The sequence below is a fragment of the Pangasianodon hypophthalmus genome, chromosome 28, assembly GCF_027358585.1.
Source record: "Pangasianodon hypophthalmus isolate fPanHyp1 chromosome 28, fPanHyp1.pri, whole genome shotgun sequence".
Taxonomy (NCBI): Eukaryota; Metazoa; Chordata; class Actinopteri; order Siluriformes; family Pangasiidae; genus Pangasianodon; species Pangasianodon hypophthalmus.
The window spans coordinates 15,354,879-15,381,473 of record NC_069737.1 but is presented as its reverse complement, the minus strand read 5'-3'; the positions used below and the strand labels follow the sequence as shown (position 1 = coordinate 15,381,473).

At 39.9% G+C, this 26,595-nt stretch overlaps 1 protein-coding gene across 1 annotated transcript; it reads left to right on the top strand.

The window, feature by feature from the left end:
* Window positions 1-1,371: 1,371 nt before the first annotated feature.
* LOC128317631 (uncharacterized) lies at window positions 1,372-24,991 on the top strand. The gene is made up of 2 exons (XM_053230738.1): window positions 1,372-1,899; window positions 24,674-24,991. The coding sequence occupies exons 1-2, from the start codon at window positions 1,372-1,374 to the stop codon at window positions 24,989-24,991; spliced, it is 846 nt and encodes a 281-aa protein (XP_053086713.1).
* The last annotated feature ends 1,604 nt before the right edge of the window (window positions 24,992-26,595 follow it).

The following is a 26,595-nucleotide window of genomic DNA, read 5'->3' as shown; positions in this document are numbered from 1 at the left end:
TGGACCTGATATCCACAAGTCCTTGACCCCCTTCTTATACTGGAAGTACAATACGGCTGATTGGACGCAGACCAAAAAGATGTCCAATGCGCTTTGTATTTCCTGATCTACAGTAACATTTAGAGCATAAATGTTTATGAAATTAAAAAAACCCTCTTTATTCTCTGTTTTAACTACTAGCACGCAGCCCCTGATTACTTCCTCTGTGTGCAAAATGTTGCTGGAGAAAATAAAACCGCGCTCAGATTTGTGCCGTGACTGATTCTCTGCTGTCTCTCGCACCACATCGTCCACTCCACCTCATTATCTACATCACGGTGTGCTTCTTGCAGAAAAACAACACGCAGCTTCTTTTGGTGTATTGTCTCAGCTACAGAGGCACGTTTATGTCTGTTCCTTCCACCTCTGATGTTTAAAGAGCCCACCGTCTGCACGTAACGTAGAGGGAAGAGACATCATGTCATGCATGACTGGTTACTAAAATCCACAAACTCCTCAACCTTTTTCTTTTCTTTTTGTTTTAAACGTTTGTGTATTCCTTAAGCGAAAGCGCTTCTTTTCAGAAAGCCAAATCAAATCCCACATTTTTCTGCAGCGTTGTAACAGACCTTTCAGACTTGCCTTCATCAGGAAAGAAATCTCTGACATTAAACTGTTTACCAAAAGCCTTATCCAAAAAGTGAGACTTGATCTACTTGAGAAACAACTTCAGAGACAGACAGAGAGAGAAAGAGAGAGAGAGAGAGATTCAGACACATAGAGAGAGACAGTCAGAGACAGAGCAAGAGAGAGAGAGAGAGACAGAGAGACAGAGACAGAGACACAGAAAGACAGTCAGTGTGTGTGTGTGTGTGTGTGTGTGTGTGTGTGTGTGTGTGTGTGTGTGTGTGAGAGAGAGAGAGAGAGAGAGAGAGAGAGAAGAAACACATGGCAGAATATTGAAGGATGAACTGAGAGATGAAAGACGGCAAAAGAAAAATAGAGAAATGGGGGATTAATAAATGATAACGAAAGAGAAGGAAGTAGCGAGAGAAAGGAGAGTAAGAAGAGAGGAAGGTTATGGAGTTATATTGATTTGGATGAATAAATGAGAAGAAAAGACAGAAACAGAAACGAAAAGCAAGTGTAGGAATATATGGAAGCAGATGGATGGAAGGAAGGATAAAGAAGAAGAAGGAGAGAGAGAGAGAGAGAGAGAGAGAGGAAGGTTAGATGAATACAGGAGTAAATGCATGAGGGTCATGTGGGAAAGAGCACCTGGAGAAACATGCTGGTAAAAAGAATCTGTAAGTACTACGTTAAAAAATGGTCAAAAAGGTGAAGCTGAACCTTTAGCAGGAGGTTGTAGAAATCTCACACATCAGTCTGGAGATGCTGGAGAACACGGAGAATACAGAGAATACGGAGGACACGGAGAACATGGAGAACACAGAGAATACGGAGGACATGGAGAACATGGAGAACACGGAGGACATGGAGGACACGGAGAATACGGAGGACACGGAGAACACGGAGAATACGGAGGACATGGAGGACACGGAGAATACGGAGGACATGGAGAACACGGAGAATACGGAGGACACGGAGAATATGGAGAATACGGAGGACAGGGAGAACATGGAGAATACAGAGGACACGGAGAACACGGAGAATACGGAGAATACGGAGGACATGGAGAACACGGAGAATACAGAGGACATGGAGAACACGGAGGACACGGAGAACACGGAGAATACGGAGGACATGGAGAACACGGAGAATACAGAGGACATGGAGAACACGGAGGACACGGAGAACACGGAGAATACGGAGGACATGGAGAACACGGAGGACATGGAGGACATGGAGGACACGGAGAACACGGAGGAGATGGAGAACATGGAGGAGATGGAGAACTCGGCACTTTCTCCACGCTCAAAACCTCCAACTTCTTCTTTCTTCCCTCTGTCACTCCATCCTTCTTTCCTTCCTGTCATTCCATCATACATATTCTTTCTTTTTGTTTCTTTCTTTCTTTTTAATCCATCCTTTCATTTTTTGGTGACATTTCCTTCCTTTTTTGTCATTCTTTCTTTCTTTCTTTCTTTCTTTCTTTCCTTTATCTATCCCTCTATCCTTCTTTCCTTCGTGTCATACCGTTATTTGTGTTCTTTCTTTTTGTTTATTTCTTACTTTTGTTTATTTTCCTTCCTTTTTTGCCATTCCCTCTTTCTTTCTTTCTTTCTTTCTTTCCTTTGTCTATCCCTCCATCCTTCTATACACAGAGAAAGAGAAACATGTTGATACATTTGATAAATATTACATTTTTTTGAATTGAGATTCATCTGTGGAACATAACCAGCGTTAAAATCATTCAAGCTGAAACGTACTGCGGCTCTAAAGCAATAACAAGAAGAAACTTACTGAGATCTGTTCCAAGGCAAAGCCTGAAAGAAATGGAGTGAAACAGCAGCCTGTGAGCTGAAACACTGAGTCCCTGCGATTGATTTAGAGATTTTATTGACTGAAAGAAAGAAAATCCTGCCAGGAAGCTCTTAATGTCACAGCTAACTTTGAGAGGAGCGCTAGCATACAGTATCAGTTTTTAGTTGTGTCATGCATTCTCTATCCGAACAGCGTCGTCCGGTCACTGTCTGGGCAGTGTGTGTGTGTGTGTGTGTGTGTGTGTGTGAGGGAGGTAGTGCATGCGAGTCGACATTGCCCTTCCATTAAGCTCACTGACCTTCCTTGTCCTTCTCATTCGAGCTTCTAATTGCGGCGTGACCGTCAGCGACCTCCGCGTAAAGGCTTTTTACACCCCCGCGTGGAGACAAAGTCAACCGAAAGTAATGCAATCACTCTGGAATTGCACTTGTTATATTTCACACTCGGAATGTCTGAGAGCACTCACAAAAAAAAAAAAAAACACCAATAAAATGGCACGACATTCCTGGGAAATATGGCACATTTTCAAGGCACATCTTCACAACTGACCCAGGATCAGTCTCTACAACTAAGCTTCAGCATTCAGATATTTCATTAGAGGCAGGAAGCTGGTCTGGGATCAGCAGAATAAATGCACTTTTATTAGTGAGGTGTGACGGAGAACAAGAGAAGAGCACCAGAGACCTTTTTCCGGTGTTTTACAAATCAGCAAATGTCGTGTTCAGCTGCTGTTGCCTTGCACAAGCTTCTTACAAGTGATTTCAGAGCGGGAAACTCACACTAACATTTATATTCATCTGCAGGATCTGTTAGACTGCGTGTACACAAGCTAAGTAAGGAATAAAACCCTCGATCACGATATTATAGAAAACTAATGGAGTAAAGTGGAGTGACTGTTACAGCCTCAAAGCATTTCATTTTCCAATAACAGCATGTCCTGGGTTGTGTTATTCCCCAATAAAACAACTTTTTTTTATTTATTAAACAATGACACATCCTACATTTTATCCATTTAGAGCAGATATAATTTTATCGTACGTTATAGCAGCTATAGAGTCTATATTCCCTCACTCAAAACTCGGCATGTTACAGAATAAACTCCTTCGCACTGGAGACCCTGTCCATAAATGTTAAATAAATTTCCTTATAGAAAACTTCATATCAACTTCATTACACACGTTTTTTATGTGTTTATGTGGAGTCTTTGTCCTACAAGTCCCTGTGATTGAGCTGTTCCTATGGAAACGATAAGGTATGCGAGAACAAGTGCATTAACTGTGGCGTAATATTTCATATCAAAACATTTCCTAAATAATGAATAACCTTATAGCTCGGAATCAAATAAACCCCATAAAACACAGATCGCCATAAAATATTTTTAGTGAATATTGATATTGTGTATCCAGCAACATTAGCTTTTATTACCGCTGACCGCCTTCACCATCCATCTACGCCTCATGTATTTTTCACATTCATGCACTTCAAAACCCTGTAGAGCTCAACGTGACTGACACAATCGTTCAGATTTCTGGGTCTGTCTGCATCCTTGAACTGTCCTTGTCTTCGCCTGTTTTGTCCTTTGGCAGAACAGAAATAGATTTATATGCGGAAGGCACATCGGTGACCCTATAGCGCCAAAGTAATGATTCTGCATTAATTCAGCATTCACCTAAACGCTCCCCGAGGTAGACCTGTCGACTCATGAATTTTAAACCGTGTTTATTTCTTGTGTTAATATGTCACACATATAGCAGGGAGAATGGATTTGTGCTGGCCTTATGGCTTCATGCCAGTGCTGGCTCATAAAAGGTCCTGTAAACAGAAAGGGACAGCTCGGGTGAGAGAGTGAGAGAGTGAATGAGGAAACACACCCTCAAGCACAAGCGTGCATCCATTTTAAAAATGAGGGCATTGTTAAATCCAAACGGCAACACGGCGAATTCGAAATGGCCAGATATGAAGAAAAGGTGATGAGATGGAATAATACGGCGAATCCCAGGCAGTGAGTTAAGTTCCAGTCCATTACTTTATCAGCGCGAGTTGTTTGGCAGTTGTTAGATGACGACGCAGCACTGGGTCCCCAGACGGCATTTCAGTCTGATGCAATATCAAGTCAAGCTTCACTGTCATACCATCTCATCACAACCATGTGTCAGGCGAGGAAGAAAACAGATTCTTCTGTTTGGATAAAGCTGATAAATACAATAAATACAGATCATCTATATGTTATGCTATACAAGAAATTACTCAAACAGTAAGAACAGGGCAAACTGATGAGATCTTCAAGACTCTCGGACCATTTCTTTCCTCATCAACATCAGAAGTCCCGAGATGCGCAACAAGCGAAAGCGTTCAACCTATCGTTGGTAGATCTCCAGCTTGAATCCTGACAGAATTCCACAGCCATCCATCTGAGAGAGGCCAGGAGTTCAAGAGAGCGTGACTGGCTGTGCTCTCAGCTCTCTCCGCCGTCAATCAGAGCGACATTAACCAATCGTGGGCATCTATGAAGGAAGTTCTTAGACTTTCTAAGTTGTATGAAGCTGCAGTGTGAAAAGATGCAGTAGCTGGGTTGACGTGTCCCACAGTAAAGACCTCACCATCTCCAGTTGGTAGATTCAACTCAATTTTATGTAGCACTTTCAACAATGGACAAAGCAACTTTACAGAAATCCAGATATTGATTTAGCTCCATAATGAGCAAGGTGAAAGTGGGAAGAAAAAGAGACCACATTAGGAAGAACCCTTGAGAGGAGCCAGACTCACAATGGAACCCATTCTCTTCTAGGTAACACCAATTATGAGTTATAAAAGTCACTGATGCTGGCTGATAGGAAAGAGCTTGCTAGATGATGGGAATTGGCAAATGGGATTTAAAAAAAACACTAGGCGTTGATATGGTAGTAAGTGCAATCGTGTTTATTTAATGGTACGTACAGCATACAGTGCTAATGCTTACGCTAATGATAGCCTGACTACTTTTTCTAGTAAAACAAATAACTTCCCCTATCTAGAGTCCAGATCTGGCTCCAAAAAGGCTCCAAAAAGACAAGTTGACTATTACTATTTACATTTACATTTATGGCATTTGGCAGATGCTCTTATCCAGAGCGACTTACAAAAGTGCTTTGAGGTCCATCACAAAATACATTCTGATATTGGCTCACTAGGTCACAAACTAGGAAGACCATCAATCCAAACACTCTGTTGGGGAGGAAATAGACACTTTTTTTAAGTGTTAATTTAAGTACTTTAGGAAGAGGTAAGTCTTTAGACGTCGTTTGAAGTTCATTCCCCCACCTTGGAGCCAGAACAGAGAAGAGTCTCGATTCAGGTCCTCCTTGTACCCTGAGAGATGGTGCGATCAGTCAAGCAGTGCTAGAGGATGGGAGGGAGCGTGGACTATCACTGAGCAAATGAGAAAATTTGGGCAAAGAACATCTTGACTGGCATTTAAGAATGGATCCTCCTTACCCCGTAGAAATGTCAAAAAGCCTTTAAACAGGCAAATTATGCCATTCAGTAAGTCAAAATAGAAAAATAGAAAGATGACTCAGGAAAGAGGTGATTCAGAAAGTAATGTAATGTTTGCTTCAGTGGAACAGCCACTCAGTTTGGAGCGTTATGTTACGCTGCATTCGATTTAACTGGAAAGTGGGAAGTCATTACGTCATTTCCGACCGTCATGTGTTTGAGATACAAAGTGGGAAAAAAAACATGGATGCCTCCCTGTTCATCTTTTTGTTAGCAACAAGCTAGCCAGCTAACTGTAGTCCTGCTGATGCTGTGAGCGGCCATGTTGATTTGACATCACTTGCTGAACTCAGAGTTGAGTAGAACGTCCCTAGTTCCCGAGTAGGAATTCCGAGTTGAGGAGGCGTTTTCTTTGTGTTTGACTCTTATTTGAATGCAGCATTAATAATTTTGCTTTCTTGTAGAATATGCTATTTTGCTAACAGAGCTGCCAGGCATTCAGCATTTTAAAACATGGTTCTTCAAGGGTTCTTTAACAAGGGTTCATTGCATAGTTAGGGGTTTTTAGGTTCAAGAAAGGTTTCTACTCTGATACCTTTCTTTAAAAGTTCTCCAAGAGGAACAATGGAAGAACACTTAAGGTAGGAGTGTAGGAGTTTAGCAGGATCACAGATATGAGGTTACATTAGAGTGCATTGTCTTAAAGAAATGAGTAAATTAGTACCTTTTTCAAATTAGAGAACCCTTGACAAGGTGCTGTTGTCTCACTGGCCTGTCAGAGGAGCAGTTCTGCTCTCCAGAGCAGCCTTTAGAAGATCAGAGTCAGTCCAAGGTCTCGCAGCAGCACGAGAGAACCTGCGACACACCACTCTGCATGAGAATTAGACTCGATGACTCACAGACGTGTGTGTGTGTTTGTTCTCTTCCTCCATCTCTCTCCATCTCAAAGGTTGAGACAACCAGTGGCCTGTTGCTAGGGTAACGCCAAAGTCAAAATGCCTGTATCTCAATCGAGTGGGATTTGTTCCCGGAGTGTGATGTCATTCTGTATGCAAAGCGATCAGAAAGCCACGGCTGTAAATCGTCATTGATTATTAGCTCTTATACCACTGCAGTTAGCCACTAACATTTTTTTTTCTTTATTAAACAATGACATGGTGTACTTTTTAACCATTTATAGTTACATTAATATTGTGGAGCCTCCCAAGAAACAAGTCACTAATGTTATAGCAGCTATAAACTATCATTCCTTCACCAGATTTTCTTTTTTCTTCTGTCTTGAAGTTAATAAGACAAGAAAAACCACAGGAAAAACTTCAAGTTACATCCTGTTACAAAGCGCTGACACTGGAGACTCCTTCCGTAAATGTCAAATAAATGCCTCCTTACGTACCACCGATTACACGTTTTTTTTTTTAACTGTACAAAGCTCTACGAATGAGCTGTTACTACAGAAACAATAATGTTAGAACAAGTGAATGCTTTTTTTTTTTAAAAAAAAAAAACGGCACCTTCTGACCAATGAGATTCGAGAATTTGTCGTTTTCAAACAATTTTGTACATGCAAACAGTGAGAGACTCACGTCAAACCTCAATAGAAACAGATATTTAGATATATTTTTTAAAATTAATTTTGGACATAAAAGTAGCACAAGGTTCTTTATAGAACGAATTTTAATATTCATATCATTAGTATCAACTTAACTTCCATTAAAATGGATCTACATTTATATTTCATGTTTCATTTCTATTTAGATTATAATAAATAGTTGGTTGCAATTTTCATGCTGGAATTATAGACAGTAATAATGATAACATTGTTTATTATTACAACACCAAATCTCATTCAATATTTACTCTTACATTTATGATTACGTAAATTTTTAATATACTTCTACTACACACACGAACTAACTACACAACAGGTACTATAACTACGCAAAACTAATTAAGTCTGATGTTGTCATAACGATGTTGTGATTATTACAGTCGTTACAAATGAGCCTGTTAACGCTGACGTTGATCTCTGAAGCAAATCTTTCCCACCACTCGCACACACACGTCACACATGGTTGGGAAAAGGTTATGTCACTCCGTAATCACAATCAAACCCCCGTTTCCCTTCCAGCGTCTCCGAAACACCTGAACTGCGCCCCATAATGATCGTAATCCGACGTTAATTTCACACTCGTTCAAAGCTGGGAGTCAGAGAGGAACCATTTATAATCAACCCTGTGAGATTTAGCTAAGCACTGCTAGCTCAAGTGGATAATTAGCAATCCATTTTCATATCAGCTCCAAAAAAAAAAAAAAAGAGCACTGCTTTTAGCGACGCTCTAAATTGAATTATCGCCAAGAAGAGTCATGGAGCTCAGGAAGGCAATTTAGGTGAACGCCAAAAATTGTGTGAACACACACACAAACACACACACATATTGAGTCTGAATGTCTTTTTGGCCTCATTTTTTACTCATATTGTTGTAAAGTCATATATTTCACACCTACATAAACAAATTGATATAATCGTTTAATAATAATAATAATAATAATAATAATAATAATAATAATAATATAAAATTTTTCATTGTAGTCAAAAATGAGTTAACCTTCTTGTGTGGTGAAATTATTTTTTTTTAATAATGTTTAAACTATTTCTTATAAGGTTCTATTAGCTAGCCAATCATCATCCAGGCACATCACACACACAGAGAGAGAGAGAGAGAGAGAGAGAGAGAGAAAACAGATCTAATATAGAAAAAGGAAAGAATAAATTGTGTATCTGTGTGTGCGGCTGTGTTGTAGCGATTACAAAGATTAAAACACTCCACATATCTTCATTAATGAAGCACGTACTGGGAATTGGTTGTGCACACACACACACACACACACACACACACTATATCAATGAGCAATATTGTCCAGCTTGTCTAATGAACATGCATTTCCTTGTGCGATTTGGCCTCAGGTAACACACACATCCACACACACACATCGATTCCCTCAGGTGTGTGTGTGTGTGAGTGTGCATGTGTGTGTTGTTAATACACCCCCAGGTCTGATTCATTACCCACAATTCATCTGGGCCGCACTCCAGGGGAATAAAGTGAGAGCGAGTGAGTCTCCACTTCAGCTCTGCAAAATCGAACTCCACATTTTAAGTGGAATATCATAATAAAGAGCACACACACTTTGGAACATGAACACACACACACACACACACACACACACAGTCACTAAGCCTGAGGATAACAAACTCAAAATGAAGAGTGGATAAAGTAGCAGCGATGTTTCATTGCTAGTAAATTAAGAGATTATGGGGATTAAAATGCTCACTCCTGTGTAATGCTTACTCCTGTGTTTTCTGAAAGAAAGAAAGAAAGAAAGAAAGAGGAACCAAAAGATAAATGCTGTCAGGGAGGAAAAAAAGAAACTGAGAACAATCATTGATGAAAAAGTGCAATTTTTTTATAAAGCTAAAGATGAAAGAAAAAGAAAAAAGGAGAGAGAGAGAGAGAGAGAGAGAGAGAGAGAGATAGTGGGAGAGAGCCAGACAGAAGGAGAAAGAGAGAGAGCCAGACAGACAAAGACAAACAGTGATGCGAGAGACAGACACAGAAAAAGTGAGATACAGACACAGAGAGAGAGAAAGACAGAAAGAGACAGAGAGAGACACAGTGCTGAGAGAGAGATACAGACAGTGAAAGAGAGAGACAGGGAGACAGACATAGATGGAAAGACAGAGAGAGACAGAGAGAGACAGTGCTGAGAGAGAGATACAGACAGTGAAAGAGAGAGACGTAGAGAAAGACATAGATGGAAAGACAGAGAGAGACAGAGAGAGACACAGTGCTGAGAGAGAGATACAGACAGTGAAAGAGAGAGACGTAGAGAAAGACAGATGGAAAGACAGAGAGAGACAGAGAGAGACACAGTGCTGAGAGAGAGATACAGACAGTGAAAGATAGAGACAGAGAGATAGACAGAGACAGACAGTTTGTCAACTCGACTCTGATTAGCATGCAGCGTTCATCGTCGTGAGGGAAAGAAGTGTGTATGAAATAAATTGAATGACCTTTACACTGCTCTGTCTAATATAGTGTGCGTGTGTGTGCGAGCGTGTGTGTGTGTGTGTGTGTGTGTGTGTGTGTGCGCGAGTCCAGCTTCAGCCTGGACGCTATTATTCCACTGCACAGTGTAACTGATTCAATCACGACCCCCGTTTCTGTGATTCTCAATGTATTATTAAGGATTTTATTTGCTTTTTCTTTTCTGTTTGATGTATTCTCCGTATGCTCTGTAATCTGTAACTCTGTGACAAAAGAGTGCTCGCCCTCAATGTGCTTCCCAAAATTGTATTCTAAGAGGGTAGGGCCCTGGGAACATAGAACCCAGGAACCATAGGACGTGCGAAAATAGGGCCATAGGCATATTGGGCCCTGGAAACATAGCGTTATAAGAGCATTGGTCCTTGGGAATATAGGGTGCTGGTACTAAGAGACACTGGGAACATAAAGCACTAGGACTATGCAGACATAGGACCCTAGGAATACTGGTCTCTGTGAAGTGGTATATATCTGGGATATGTAGAGCACTGGAAACCAAGTCCCTGGAAATGTAGAACCCTGGGAACATAGAGGTCTTTGTTATTTAGGGAATATAAGGCCCTTGATATGTAGGACCCTAAGAACATATGGCCCTAGGCATGTTGGTCCCTGGGAACATAAAGCTCATGGTGTACAAGACCCTGGGATACATAAAGCACTGGAAACAAAAGACCCTGGGAATACTAGCCCCTGGGAACATAGGACTCTCAGAATATAGGACCCTGGGATCAAAGGTCACTGGGACAAAAAAGGACCCTGGAAATACAAGGCCCAGAAGACATAAGGCATTAGGTATATTGAATCCAGGTAGCTTATGGTGCTGAGAACACAGGGCTGCTTTTACAGCAAGGGAATAGTTTGGGATATTTCCAGGACGGCAATGAGGTCCAGAAGGAACAAAAATTGTCCAGGGTGTTTGCCAGGGGTCCAAAAGTTCCCACTAGACATAGGGCAAGGTGCACAATACAGCTTTGTCCATATAAAATCCAGTGAAGTAGCATTTACTTTGGCAGTACTCTGTAGAATTCATACAAGTGTAGGGTTCTGTTGTCTTCTCTTGTATCCTGACTCTATAATCTCCTGCTCTTGTGGTATCTTTTTTGTCTTGCACTCCACGTGGCCTCCATCCCTCCATCCAATTTCTGGAGCAGCACCATTGAAATGGAAATGTTTAGAGAGCTCTTAAACGATGTCAAATCACCTGGTGCTACCGAGACGCTGGATTACTGTCAGCAAATTGGCCTCTGTGCTTCATTTGGCTGCGTACTTAAGTCTCTCTTACGTTCTTCTCTCTGAATCAAGTAATGAATAGGAATCCATAAATCCCAAAGCAAACAGGAAAGGGAAGAAAGCATGCCTATTACTGTGCAAAGCAAATGGATGCTGCAATATACTAAGTTAAAATATTTTGTAGTGTGAGCTGGTGCGAAAGCATGCATTATTTAGACTGCACTTAAATTCAGCACTAACCTGTGAGGATATCTCTGAATCACACCTTTAGGATTCCTATATGGCCTCAGAAATTGAGATATACTTGCTTTGTTTTTTCTTTCCCCTTTTGATTATGTCAATAAAAGTAGCAGACTTTTTGCTCATGCTGTTCGGGATGGTAAATTGATACTTGGTCTAACATCCATCTTTAAAAATGACTCTATCAGGAGTACTAGTTGCTAGCATTTGAAGATTCACCTCAAAAAATGTTCTTCTAACTTCAGATTATTTCTCAGGGTTCCATCCAAATATTTGGCAAATTTTAAGATCTGAAAAAGTAAGAAAAAGAAATGTGATGGTGTTTTCATAGACTATTGTTATGATGTACTGTGAAGGGAAGTAAAGATGGAGAACCTGGAGCTTGCAGAATTTAGGGTTTATAGCTTCGGTATAGAAGGCCCTAGCAATATAGGGCTCTAGGAACATAAGACCCTAGGAACATATGGCTCTAGCAAAGTAGGAGCCCGGGAACATAGGACTTTGTGATTATAGGTACATAGAATCTTGGGAACATAGGGTCCTGGGGAATAGCACCCTGGGAATGTAGACACTGGGAATGTATGGCTCTATGAGAATAGGACTCTGGGTACATACGGCCCAGGAAATGTAGGAGCCTGGGACAAGCGCGCCATAGGAGAATTGAACCCTAGGAACATAATCCCTAGGAGAATAGGACCCTGGGAAAATAGGGTTCTTAGAATGTAGGATCCTAGGAACATAATGGACTAGGTATACTGTATTTAGGGTTTTCAGTTCTGATCCACATAGAAGCTCTTCAGAAACCTAGAACTTAACCATCAAAAGAAACTTTGAGGAACTCCTTTTTGTATTTCTTCATGAGATTCCATTGAGTGTCTGTATGTATTTCTGAGTCTTCCTATAGTGTACAGGGGTTAGAGAAGGATAAAAATCTGCATGCCTTCATCCCTCACTAGAGGAAACACAGAGTCAGCAGTCTTTCTGCTGTGCGGGGGAGGAAGAAGAAGAAGACAGAGAAGAAGAACAACAGGGTGTGTGCATGTAGGAGTTACAATGAGAAGAACTCTCATAAATCTGTAAATCCTGCCAAAAACTCGCCTCTGGGATGCTGGCTCTCATGTCCCCATGGTTTCGCACATTTTTGTACTCTAACTGAATTGAAATTCTTGCTGATGAACTGATGAGTTGAACAAGGTGTATTAGAACTAGGGGTGGGAATCCTACAATTCAAGGTGATTTCAGTTCAGAATGCCACGTTGCAATTATAAAGCAATTCTCAAAGCATCTTGAGGGACCTCGATGATGTTTTTTTTTAATACTGTGTGACCTCTTTTTACTTTTAAAGCAAAAAACAAAATGCTTTACCTTGTTTCTAACATGTGCAAGCTTGGGTTATCAACAATGAAACTTGCAATTTTGACTTTCTTTTTGTCCTTTCAATTAATTATAATCTGCAAAGTGCCCAAAGAATCACTTTCAAAGCAGAGGGTGCAGTTCTGAGTTTGGCTACCTACTAATCTGCTAACTAGCTTCTCTAGTTGTTAAAAATTCTAATACAGTTCTCTTGCTCACCTACACCTTCAAATTTCACCACCCAGTTGGTGTAAACTTGTGTCCCATTTTTTTTTTCCAGGAAGAACAAAACATGCAATGGATTAACCACTGCTAATTGCATTTAAGAGTTAAGGGTTTTGATCAAGATCTCTTCACTGGCTTCCCGGAAGACTTGGGATTTGAACCTGTTACTAGTGCAGAACATTTCCTGCTGTGCTGCCTCTACCTGTCAAAGGCTAAGAAGATTGAAAAGGCACTTTTGTAAATGAACAAGACTACATCTTGCCATTAGTGCATATCAAAAAGCCATCGGAACGAACCAACATGGCATCCCTCTCTCTCTGAGTGCTGAAAGAACACTAAAATTGTTGAGCATTAAAAAAACTCTCCTGAATAACAGACATGGAAATAGCAGGATAATAAAACCCTTTCAAACATTTTTAGCAATAGTAATTTATTGTAATTAGAAATATTAAACTTCAAAGACAAGGGTTCACCAATTTAACCAAAATTCATCCTCATTGCTGCTTTCTCCACTCTATGCCATTTTTTTTTTAAAACAGAGTCATGGTCTTTGTATTTTGATAAAAGACAACCTTGACCCTTATGCATGCCACATCTAATGCCTTGAGCAAGTTCAATTCTTTTGTGTGAAGCCCTTCACATTGTAACCTGAAGGACTTCAACTCAGCTAATTTTACTTGGTCGAATAGGGAATTTGAATCTATATTTATGATTTGAATAAAAGTTCAGAAAAGAAGACCTGCAGCCAAAAATTAATAAAATATTGGGAAGAGGGAACTCTCTACCCTTTGAGGGCTTGTCCTAGTAGTTCAAAGAAGAGAATAAATCTGGGACATACATTAAAGAAAAACATGAAATATAGTATGGAGGAAGAGACATACACACACACACACACACACACACACACAGAGAGAGAGAGAGAGAGAGAGACAGAGAGACTGATTTAAAGAAATTCTGCCCTCTCAAAAAAAAAAAAGGTTTGGAGTTGATAATTTCAGTAGATGATGTGTGAGTGTGTTTGCACTAAAAATTAATTGTCCTTGGCCAATAATGTGTCCCTTATTACTCAGGAGAAAAAAAAACTAACAGCCAATGGTTATTCGGAATCCTTCATCACTTCATTCCACTTTCTGTATTATGGCAAGGGAACCTTTCAACCCAAAAATTCCAGTCTGACTCAAAATACTCTAGTAGGATCAGTCATGGACTAAACACTGTAGAAAGCAGGACTAATCAGTGACTACCTAACCTCACTCAAGAAGCAGTATTAATCACAGACTGGCTGAGCTCAAACACTATAAAAATAGGACCAATCATGGACTGTCTGCTCCAAAACACTCTAGAAACAGGACTGATCATGGACTGTCTGATCCCAAACACCCTATTAACAAGACCAATCAAGAACTATTTGATCCCAAATACTCTTAAAAGTAGGACCAATCATGGAATGCCTGATTCCATCCACTCTAGAAACAGGACCAGTCTTGGACTACCTGACCCCAAACACTTTAGAAACAGGACCAATCTTTGACTGCCTGATCCCATACACTCTATAAACAGAACCATTCATAGAATATTTGATCCCAAACACTCTAGGAAAAGCACCAGTTGAACACTCCAATGGAATGATCAATTACTGGCTATATGACCCCAAACACTTCAGAGGAAGGACAGACTGCATGATACGGAAACACTTGGATCTGAACAGTCACAGACAATCGGATCCCCAAACAGTCCAGATGAAATACCAATCATAGGCCATTTGACCACAAACGCTCCACAGAAAGAGAATGGCAAATTGTCTGACACCAAATATTTCACCAATAAGGGCCCTCCTTACACGAAATATCAAGCACTGTGGAACCCCAACATTTCAGAAGCAGTACCAATAAACAGGCTGTCTGATTCCAGATGCTCCAGAGAAAGGACAATCACAGACTGTCACAAACTCCAGGGAAAAGGAGTTTAATACAGTCCGAACCCTTCGAGGAAGGGCCAATCAGGGTCTGTCTGATAACGAACATTTCAGGGAAAAGACAAATCAGGGACCTTCAAAGCCCAGACATTCCAACAGCAGGACCAATAGTGAGCTCTGACCCTAGTCACTCCAGAGGAAGAATCTCTCAGAGACCATATGACACCACACATGGAAGGACCAATACAGATTCATGTGACTTCATAAACTCCAGGCACAGTTTCAGTCTGGAAACACAGACCCAATCACATAGCACAACCAATCCTATAGCGCCTGACAAAACACTTAAAAAAATAATGGACTGTCTGACTCCAAACACCACAAAATGACAACCAGTTAGGTCCCAGAAGACTCCAGAGAGAGACGAACTCAGATATTGTTGGACCCTGACCATTCTATGAGAAGGGACAGATCCCTGACCTTTTGGAAACATTATAGAAATATCAGAGAACACCTAACCCTATAAATTCCACAAGTGGGACCTACAGACGCTGCAGAGGAAGAACTCATCATGGATCATCTGTTGGACTGCAAAATACTCCAATCACAGTCTATTTGACCCCAAATATTCTTGAGGAAGGACCAATCACTGTTAATACTTCAAGGAGAAGACCAACAGAACTATGAGAACAAGGGAACAGAAATGGCACTGCATTATGTCTGTATGTACCCACATAACCATACTATTGTTCTCCTACAAACCTCATTTCTAAAACTCTTCTACTGATGGATGTATCTAAGTGGCTCTTAAAATGACTGACATAAAAGTGAATAGAGGTTGTTGTTGCTGTTGTCTTTCTGTAGAGCCACACTGTAAGTGCACTCCACACACTCAGAGCATTCTTTAATAATAAACCACACACTACGCTTTATACTCCGAAGGCAAGCTTGAACATAATATGACTGAAAACCCAAACAACTCATTAGAGCAGCATCCTGTTTTTGTCACATAAAACAAAGCCGTGGTCATGTTTCATTATTTAAAGCCTCGCTCTGTATGACATCTCTGAAGGTCGTCTCTCCCACTGGCATGTTTTCATTTCTATCCTTTTGTTTAGTCACTATTAGCATTAACAACATTACTGGCAGCAAGCTCTCAGAAGCATAACAATCACAATCCACAGTGAACAAAGAACATTGCCAATCAGATCTCAAGCCAAGCAAAAATAGCAACGTTGGACCAGTCAGTATCAGTGGACTTGGATGCAAACGGACCTTGCATAATTGGCTTAACAGTAAACCAGCAATCAGCCAATCAGGACAGGTGTGAACAGACCCAGAACGACCCTGCACAGTGCATTGTAGTCACTCAAAACTACAGCCAAGTAAATATATCTCAAATCAGAATTTCCTGAAAATGGACTATAGCCAATAACATTAAAAGCAGACTAAACAATCAGCCAATCAGGATAGATCTGGCACCACCGACTATGGCACAGGACAGACTCCTGAAGAAAAGTTTATTCAATTAAACCCACAACCAACCAAATCAGTATCAGGCGAGTTGGTGGAAAATTGACCTTAGCTAATTGGAGTACATGTCAGTGGATGATCAAAGCAGAAGCACTGAGCCAACTCCATCTTTCTTCCAATCCCAAGGTTTTTTCCAATCAGTATACACACCACACTCATAGCTAACATAGCAAACCTAATAACTAGCGAAATGTCGCCAATAGAATCGAGAGAATTAAGTGAAATCTCAAACATATTAAGTGGAAAACTGGGGAGAATAGTTTACCAGTTACACCTAAAGCTGAGCAAGTTTTGAATTTAATGCAACACTTTAATCAGAATCGGACTATGTGTATGCAAACGTCAGCCATTCGGATTAAGAGGCAAGGAACAATTAGCCAATCTTGACAGATCAACCCGTTCCATCCAAGACCTGTGAAGTAAAAATGGGCGAGTCACACCACAGACAGCTAGGTTACCCAGAACTGCACTCTGAGGCTCGTGATGATGAGCCAATCAGGATCTAGACATGATGCCTGGGCTCTGTCCTTGACTGCGTTTAGTAAACAATGGCTCAAAGACAAGACACGTTGCGGTACAATGAACGCACAAATTTACTTAATAGAGTGAACATAATGTCATACACTCCCTTGTTAGATGGCAAGTAAAGGCTATAAAGTTTAGCTCTACACATAAACACTATAAAATATGATGACAGAAAGCTAACTGGCTTTATAATCATCAGGAACAAAGACAAGACAAGCAACCGCTCAAGTTACAAATGACTTTTCTCATTAAGGATAATAAGATCCATCTACGTATCTATCTCTATAATTAATGGATCAGAGGTAGAGTCATTTCTCGGGCTCTTGCTAATTACCTCTGCGGCGTGATTAAAAGCTGAACAGATTTATAACCAGTCACCCAAAACAGAAGCACTAGGAGGCAAAGCCCACTTTTAAAACTGGCTGAGAGTTGGAGTAAACATCCATCCATCCAGGTTTTTCATCCAAGTATGGTACATCTATCCATTTTTTTTTATCCACACATGGGAAGAAAAGGTGCAGTTTTTATATCATCATAGAACTTTAGCAGTAGTTTAGCATAACCCACTTAATAAAAATATAGAATAAATACATAATTATAAAATTACTATTTTTTGATTCATAAATAAACAATACACATACTTTTTTTAATGTATGGAAATTTATTTTTTAATCATTTTTACATTTTCATTTGCTTATGCTGTTTATATTTGATATATTTCTTTGTTTTTGGTTGTTTTGTTTTTTTAGGGAATTTTTTTACTCTTTTTCATTTCAAACTATAAAGCGCAGGTGTATATTAGAAATAACATAACACTAAAATGTAAATTTTTTTTTTTTACAATTTTACAATTATTTAACAATTTGTTTAAAAAAAATTATAATTAATTATTATTTACTTTTCGATGTCAATTTATCAATATCTTTCTTATTAACATGTTAAGCATTATATTTTCTTTTAATGAAACATTTTATAATGAATTACTGATGGATTGATACAGTTGCCAGAGACATTTAATAAATAAAAAATCTATGTATTGTTGACAAATAGCTGTTGTATAAGAGTAATAATGCACTTTAGCACTTCCTGTTAGAAGAAAATAATCCGTTTCTGAGTGGTAACAGTAACTCTGCTGATTATTCTGATTTGAAGTATTTTTCTACAAGAGCACCAGTGATCGGTTTGTAATAGTGGTCACTAATGAAACAATTCAACATGACCATTAAGAAATATAAACCTCAGTGAGATTCCAAAATCACAGTCATTAGAGGTTAAGAGAGTTCACCAGTTCATCGGCACATCAATGAATTCATGCTCTCTCTGGTTGAAAGCACACATGCCAATTACCAAGAATTTAACCATTAATTTAACAGAAAATTGTAACATAATTAATGATTAACTGATCTACAATCCCTGATTGAAATGATTCACTAATTTCACACTCTCAGGGAAACGATAATGGGTATCAGTGCAGAAAATTGCCTGTCTTTATCTCTGTTTGTTGACCTCTTGCACCCATTAAACCTCAACATGTTATTTTCTGCAGCAATAAAAAAGAATTAATATTGCAAAAGTGTCCCGATGATAATTGGCACCGATGCGGGTTCGAGGGGCAGAGACATGTTTATTCAGAGTGCTTAGGAGCTGCAGTTAACCTCGGCCAAGGTCGCTTATTTCAGCTGCCGTTCTCCATTTTCAGGCTTGTTGTGGCCTTGTATTGCTTTTGCTGAATCCTATCAGCCTTACCATTACCCACAAGGCTTTCTAATTTCGCTCGATTTGAGCCAGCGCTGGTGGCGAGTGAAAGGAAATTGCAGGGTCATGGCCGAGAAAGCAAAGGTACGAGACAGAATGGGTATGTGTTGCTTTGTTTGGTTCTTGTTTAACATTTTTAAATAAGGCTCGTTGGAATTCATGATCGGTCCTTCTTTTTTTTTTTTTTTTCTCAGCGCCTTGGTGTAAACAAGAACTGGGGCTTTATGTTATATTAAGCGTAAAAGAAATTTCTCGTCATTATGAACCATGATCTGGCAACCGAAGAAAAATGAAGCAAGTATACAAGTGTTAAATTCCTCTAATAGCAAAATCTAATAGCAATAAACAGCTAATGAGCTCTGATATGATATACTAGCTGGAGGACGAAGTGTTATCAAATGAATATAAATAAAGTTAGTCCAAGTGAATTACACAGAGAGAAAAAATAAGCATTAACCACAATGTAAAGAGTCTAAAGATGCTTATTGTCTCTAGAACAAAGAAGACAGAAAATGACTCCCAATCTTCTCGGCTACAGAAAGGACATTATGGTTCCAAATGTACATGAAAATGGCACCCAATTAAATCTGATTTCGGGTCAGACCTTCGAGAGGTTTATAGCGTTCTTGTAGACATATTATGAAACACTTCTTCAAATAACAGTCATTGTGTAACTGTCAATCACCCGTCTAATTCCTGACAGCACAATAAGATCACTTTAAGCCCAACAAAAGACATTCAGGCTACTGGCAACTTTGATTGGCGGCCCATTATCGTCCACGCTGATGATTTATTTTAGAAATGACAAGCTGTTCCGTATTGTTTCGCCTCTGTGTGCTAAAACAATGTAGACAGCATATGGAGCTCATCTAATTAATGCAAAAATCATCCATTAATCACTTCATACAAACTAGCGTGTAATAATCTGGATTTAATGAGCTATCAGCATGCCATGACAGATGACACGTTTCTCTCAGTGTAAGCAAGCTGGTAGGACGAGATCTGCAGGGAGAGGCTGTCTGTTTGAGGATTCGTCCACTCATCCATCCAAGTAGCCAGCTATCCATCCATCTATGCATCTGTCTGACTGTCCACCAATTCATGTTATCATTATCAGTTTATTAATTTATACAATTATCCATCCATCCAGGCTGCCATCTATCCATCCATCCATGCATCTGTCTAAATGTTTACTGATCAATTTATTCACTCATGGATTTCGTCCATCCATCCATCCATCCATCCATCCATGTGTCTACTTAGCCATCTATTTACTCATGCATTTATCTAACTGTCCATTTATACATTCAAAATTTATTCTTTCAAGGAATCCATCCATCCATCCATTTACATATTCAAGTGTCCACCTAGCCATCTATCCATCTATTTGTCTTAATTTCCATTAATACATCCATTTATTATTTGTGGAATTCATCCATCCATCTATCCAATGGCCCACCTAGGCCCACCCCATCCATCCATGAATTCGTCTAATGGTGCATTGGTATGTTCTTTTTTCATGGAATCCATCCATCCATCCACTTATCTATTCAAGATGTCCACCTAGATTATCTATGTCCACCTAGTCATCAATCCATCCATGTATCTGTCTAAGTGATCCATTTATTCTTTCACAGAATCCATCCAACCATTCAGGTGCCCACCTAGTCATCTATCCATCTGTTTGTCTAACTCTCCATTCACTTATTCATCCATGGAATCCATCCATAAAATCATCCATTCAACTGTCCATCGACACATTAGCCATTTATTCATCAGTCCATCCATCCAGTAACCTACGCTTGTAACTGTCAATTCAAGTGACATTATTTTCCATCGCATCTCACTGACCCACGCATTCCTGTGCCTGTCTGCCTACAATCCCTCCATCCATCATCCATCCATGTAAATCTTGATTTAGCATTGTCACAGCAGGAAATAAAACACAATGAGCCTGAGCATCACTGGGGAATTCTCAGACAGAGTGTTCTACTATCAAAATGCATTTCTTCCCTGTTGTAATATTTTAGTTAATTAAAAAAAAATACAATGCTGTAGCGAATAATTGTAGAGCACAGGAACTACTTCTCTTTCCACACTTTCCCTCTGCTCCAGATAAACACTCGGGCATGCTGGGAGTCAACAAAGCTCTGTAATAAAGGGAAAAAGAAGCAATGTTTGGAGTTACTTCACTTTACTCAACCACTGAGGAGACAAATGTGATGTCACAAATCTGGACACTATTGTGAAAATACCACAAATCTGCTGAAACAGGGGGAAAAAAGCATGATAAGCATAATAACACAGGAAAATAAAAGCACAACAGCGAGACAGAACTCTTCCGCTAAGTCAAAAACTAGGAACTTTACTTATTTTTAGTCCACATTTACCTTTAGAGGTTTATAAACTAACAATTTTCTTTTATATACAGGATGAATTAAAAATATTGATATCATTATCAAGATATTAGACCTGGTATAGCTTGATTTAAAAAAAAAAAAAAAAAAAAAAAAAAAAAAAGGCTGACTTTATTTTCCTTTTTATGAGCTGCAGACTTATTAAATCAAAGCGTTTTAATCCATCAAAAGCTCTGCCCTCTGGATTGCAATGTAATTGCATCACACTCAGAGCATGTACTCACTCTAAATGTCCATACTTATACGTAGAGTCTGTATTCCTGGAGGGCTGCAGCATTTTTTTTTCCCCAAAGCTGCTCATTGAAGAGAGATTTGAACATTAGCTGATGGGCTAAATCATGCGTGGTGCAAGGGAGAGAGGAATCAGAGAACCCTCTCTTCTGTCTTCTCTCGAGTGAGGCTTTGAGACTAATCCCGTTGCTTGGTCATCCATATCCATATCCATTTCTTGCTCGGTGATATTCGGGTCAGTGATTGGATTTGATGAACCGGTCAGTGGTTCTGTGCTAATGATCCAACGATTGTAAGTTCAAATCCCAAGAGTGCCAGAGAGACAGTGTTGGTCCTGGAGCAAGAACATTAATCCTCAGCGAATAACCTAAATTAGATTTGCTCACTTGTAACTCACTTTATATCTCATTCATTCGTTCAACCTTAGTAAGCTTTTTATCCTGGTCAGGGCCACTGTGGGACCTTGAATGGGATGGGATACCAGTCCATGGCAGGGAACCACTCATTAACATCTAAGGGCAATTAATCTACCTACCAATTTGTTTTGGGAGGTGGGAGGAAACTAGAGAACTGGAAGAAAACCCATGTTGAAAAAAGGACACATGCTTGCATAAGCAGGTCATATGCTTATTCACACCTAGGGGCGATTTAGAGTCATTAGTTCACCTACCAGTTTTTGGGGCTGGAAGGAAACTGGAGAACCTGAAGAACACCCATGCTGACGTGGGAAGAACATCCAAAATTCCACACACACAATAACCCGAGCTCAGTATCGAGCCAGGGACACTGGAGTTGTTAAGCAGCTCTACCCAGTTAATGCTTCTGTCTAATTTTGTGCACAACATTCTCTCTTTTAACGCTACCCTCTTTAAAAAGGTTCCTTCTAGCACCATAAAGAGCTCTTTACTTTGTCTCTTTGGGGGAACTCTTAAAAGTTCCAGGAACCTTACAGCACAAGGCATTTCTCTCAAAAAAGGTTCCAACAAGGAGCTGTTTTTTTTCCCCAAGAGTGTAGCTAATGTTCCTTTAGTTCTACAAAACTTTTAATATCAGCCTGATTAATAGAAATACATGGAATGATTTCATTAGATTTCAGAAGAATGAAAAAAAGGTGGAAAAGCTCTCAGCGTGAGCCCTATCCCTTAGTTTAAGCTCTCACCATTTATACCTTCTTAAAAATAAAAAAATGAACCCTAAATGTTTTTTTTTAATTGTCCCTATGGAGAAATCCTTAATGGTTTTAAGTAGAAAGCTAATGTTCCAAGCTATAACCTTTCAAAAGTACCCAAAATGTACTCTAAACGCTGGTTTAGAAATTGCGATCATAAGCCGTTTTTTAGTGATGCTTGTTAGCCAGGAGAAGGCTGGAGATTTCACTGATGATTTCAATGCAAATGATCAGGAAATTGGTCCAAAAATGGTAGGGTTAAAGCTTACAGCTGTTTTTCTGACACAACATCGTAATCAGCTGATCTCAATCCACACCACCAGAGATCACCTGAGTACTAATCCACTTCCGGGTTACCGAGTTCACCTCATTCCTATCAGTTCCTCATTCAGAGACACTGTATAAACACTAGTTTCCAGTTATTCTTTGCGAAAATCGTACCATCTGCAGTTCTTGGACTATTTATCGTGTTTGTTGTTTTTGCCTGCCCCTTTGGATTTATTCATGGTTTGTTTTGGCCTCTATTTTGACTACAAATGCAGTGACGTTATGTTCAGTAAACTCCATACTTGGGCCATACAATCTCATTGTTATCAGCATTGATTTTTTTTTTTTTATATTTCCTGCAGAAGAAAGCTGGTGTGTATAGACATTACAGTACCAATAAGGCAGAAACATCTTCACATCCCTTCTAATGTGATTTCATTGGATTTAATACAAATGAACTTCTACGAGATGCTACGAGCAATAACCCCACTCCTCATTCTAACCTTTATTATGACCAGTTATATCTTTTCGTTGACGGTTGACTTCATAGGAATTTGGAATAATGAGACACAGAGCATACAAACAAAATACACACTGTTCTAAACAAAATGATTTTCAATGAAGTATAACCACAGACGGTGTAATTTCATCCCGCTTAGTCAGTGTCTGGAAACCGGCCCATAGTTTCACTGCCAATATCATTCCATCGTCGCTCCTCGATAAGCCATCTCCACAGATAAGTAAGAGTCCTGTTGATGATATTCAAAATGACATTTTATTTATAGAGAACGTCAGCGCTGGAGGAAGACTAAAGCTCTTTGTGATGGAAATTGAAAAATGAACAGCGCTTTGTTATTACCGAATGCATAAATGTATTTAAATTCATGAGATTCCTCTGTCGGGGCCTGGAGAAGAAATGTCTGTAAGTGTCTCCTTATTCAGAAACTGAATCCTCAAACCTGGTAATTCACTCAAAAGCAGCTGCTATGTGAAGTATAATGGTTTTTTGGTGGGTGTTACGTTAGCATCAAGCTAACTGTTATGGTAATTGTTATGGCACCAGACTGGAATTGCATCTCTATCGTAAAAACGGTAACAACTGATTACGCTAATGCAAAAAAAGCTAAATCTAATACCTTGAAAATCTGCTTAGTTGCTTTTTATTTAATTTACACATTCTAATAGCCAGAGTGTAATATAGTAATATAGTAATAACTCAAAAGTAATAGAAAAGAAAGGGATTTTCTTGCCGCAGCAACTCATCAATGAGTGACATTTTCTTGGTTCTGTAACCAATTTTCTTTTTTTGCCTCGTTATTTGTCAAAATTTCATGGAAAATTGATCTTATGTGAGGCAATGAAAAGTGTAGCTGTTCAAGACACGTGCACAGCACAGCTGATGACAGAAACATGAGGCTAAAAAGACACAATCACGTGCTTTGCCTATGAAAAGTGGCAATAACGTCCATCATACTGATAAATGGGAGAATTTTTAAATTAGCCCTGCAAAAAAAACCCTGCTGTTTGTCTGAGTCTCTCTCACTCTCTCCCTCTCTCTCTCTCTCCCTCTCTCTGTTGCTCTCTCTGTACATCCTGATAAGAAAATTTCTCGTTGAGGATGTGGACACTTTTTTCTTATTTTCCTCATTTCCTCCATTTTCCTCCTCCTGTCTTTTTGTCTCTGTCAACATTCGGTTTCCTAACTAAATGAAAATGTAGGCTTTTCTATTTTCAGAGGCCGTAATTATCTTTTTTCCCTCCTCCTTCTACCCTTCATGCAATTCTGCACTCCGCTTGGCCTCCCTGTCTTCAGAGACCGAGACTGGCAGAACGTTGGCACGAGGCAGACGCGGGGCTGGCGGAACACGAGCCGTTCATCGCCCTCGGGTTAAATGGACAAGGTGGCCGCGTGGAGAAAAAAGAGCTTTCTCTGGGGGAAGAAAAAGCGGACGTGGCTGCTCAGGCTGTTAACGTTCCGTTCAAGCAGAAAGCCAAGACAAAAAGCCTTTGTCAAAAACAAGCAGAGTTCGTACGATCCCAGCGGTCATGCTGGCACACTCGCCATCGTTCAGCGCTAGTTTCTCAATCTCCGTCTCGTTTGTGTTATGCCTGGAAGCTCCAGAACTTCTGAACAATTTGACGGCATTGTTTCACAAAACTGACCAAATGTGGAGTCCGAGATTTTAACCCTGGCTTTTATTAAACGAACTGTATTGAAGTCGAGGTGGAGCCAGAGGTTATATTATTCAGGCTTTTCTGAAAATCATAGACCATGGCAAGGGATGATTAATGTTTAATGAATGCTAATTATAATAAAGAATAAATACAGTCATAACACTTATATAACACTTAGTTTGCTAACTTCAAATACTGTCAGTTCGTTTCTGACAGTAGTCAACAACCCTGAGACCTTTGAGAGAAAGTTATTTCTGAAGTGTTGATGTGTTCCATGGTTCTACTGAAGCTCTTGCCAAAGCGAAGAAGAAAAACAAGGTGCAATCTAGGTGAGAGGCACCAGTGATTGTATCCACGGATTGGGCCCTTATCCAAGAACCAACTTCTGATTTGGTTTTAATGGGGGTTTTTTGGAGAAGACTGAGATTTTAGGCACTCAGGTTATGTGTGATTCGTCCTGTGAGACAACTTTCTAAGTTGAGCTGAAGAAGTTGAGCAGAGTTGAGAAATTTGTAAAAAAAAAAAAATTTTTTTTTAAATGCAAACAGGCAGGCAAATGTCAAAGCATGGAAAAGAAAGAAACAAAGAAATAAGAAAATTTAAGGTGATGCAGCTGAGAATTACAGAGAAACACATGTAAGACATAAAAGATGAACATCCAGACATATAGACAGACAAATGGACAAGACAGTACAGCGGAAAGGTGGAGAGGCCACACCTCCTTCACTATAACTTAGAGGCACAGAGACCACACCTCCTTCACTATGACTTAGAGGCACAGAGACCACACCTCCTTCACTATAACTTAGAGGCATAGAGGCCACACCTCCTTCACTATGACTTAGAGGCACAGAGGCCACACCTCCTTCACTATGACTTAGAGGCACAGAGACCACACCTCCTTCACTATAACTTAGAGGCACAGAGACCACACCTCCTTCACTATAACTTAGAGGCACAGAGGCCACACCTCCTTCACTATGACTTAGAGGCACAGAGACCACACCTCCTTCACTATAACTTAGAGGCACAGAGACCACACCTCCTTCACTATGACTTAGAGGCACAGAGACCACACCTCCTTCACTATAACTTAGAGGCACAGAGACCACACCTCCTTCACTATAACTTAGAGGCACAGAGACCACACCTCCTTCACTATGACTTAGAGGCACAGAGACCACACCTCCTTCACTATAACTTAGAGGCATAGAGGCCACACCTCCTTCACTATGACTTAGAGGCACAGAGGCCACACCTCCTTCACTATGACTTAGAGGCACAGAGACCACACCTCCTTCACTATAACTTAGAGGCACAGAGACCACACCTCCTTCACTATAACTTAGAGGCACAGAGGCCACACCTCCTTCACTATGACTTAGAGGCACAGAGACCACACCTCCTTCACTATAACTTAGAGGCACAGAGGCCACACCTCCTTCACTATAACTTAGAGGCACAGAGACCACACCTCCTTCACTGTGACTTAGAGGCACAGAGACCACACCTCCTTCACTATAACTTAGAGGCACAGAGACCACACCTCCTTCACTATAA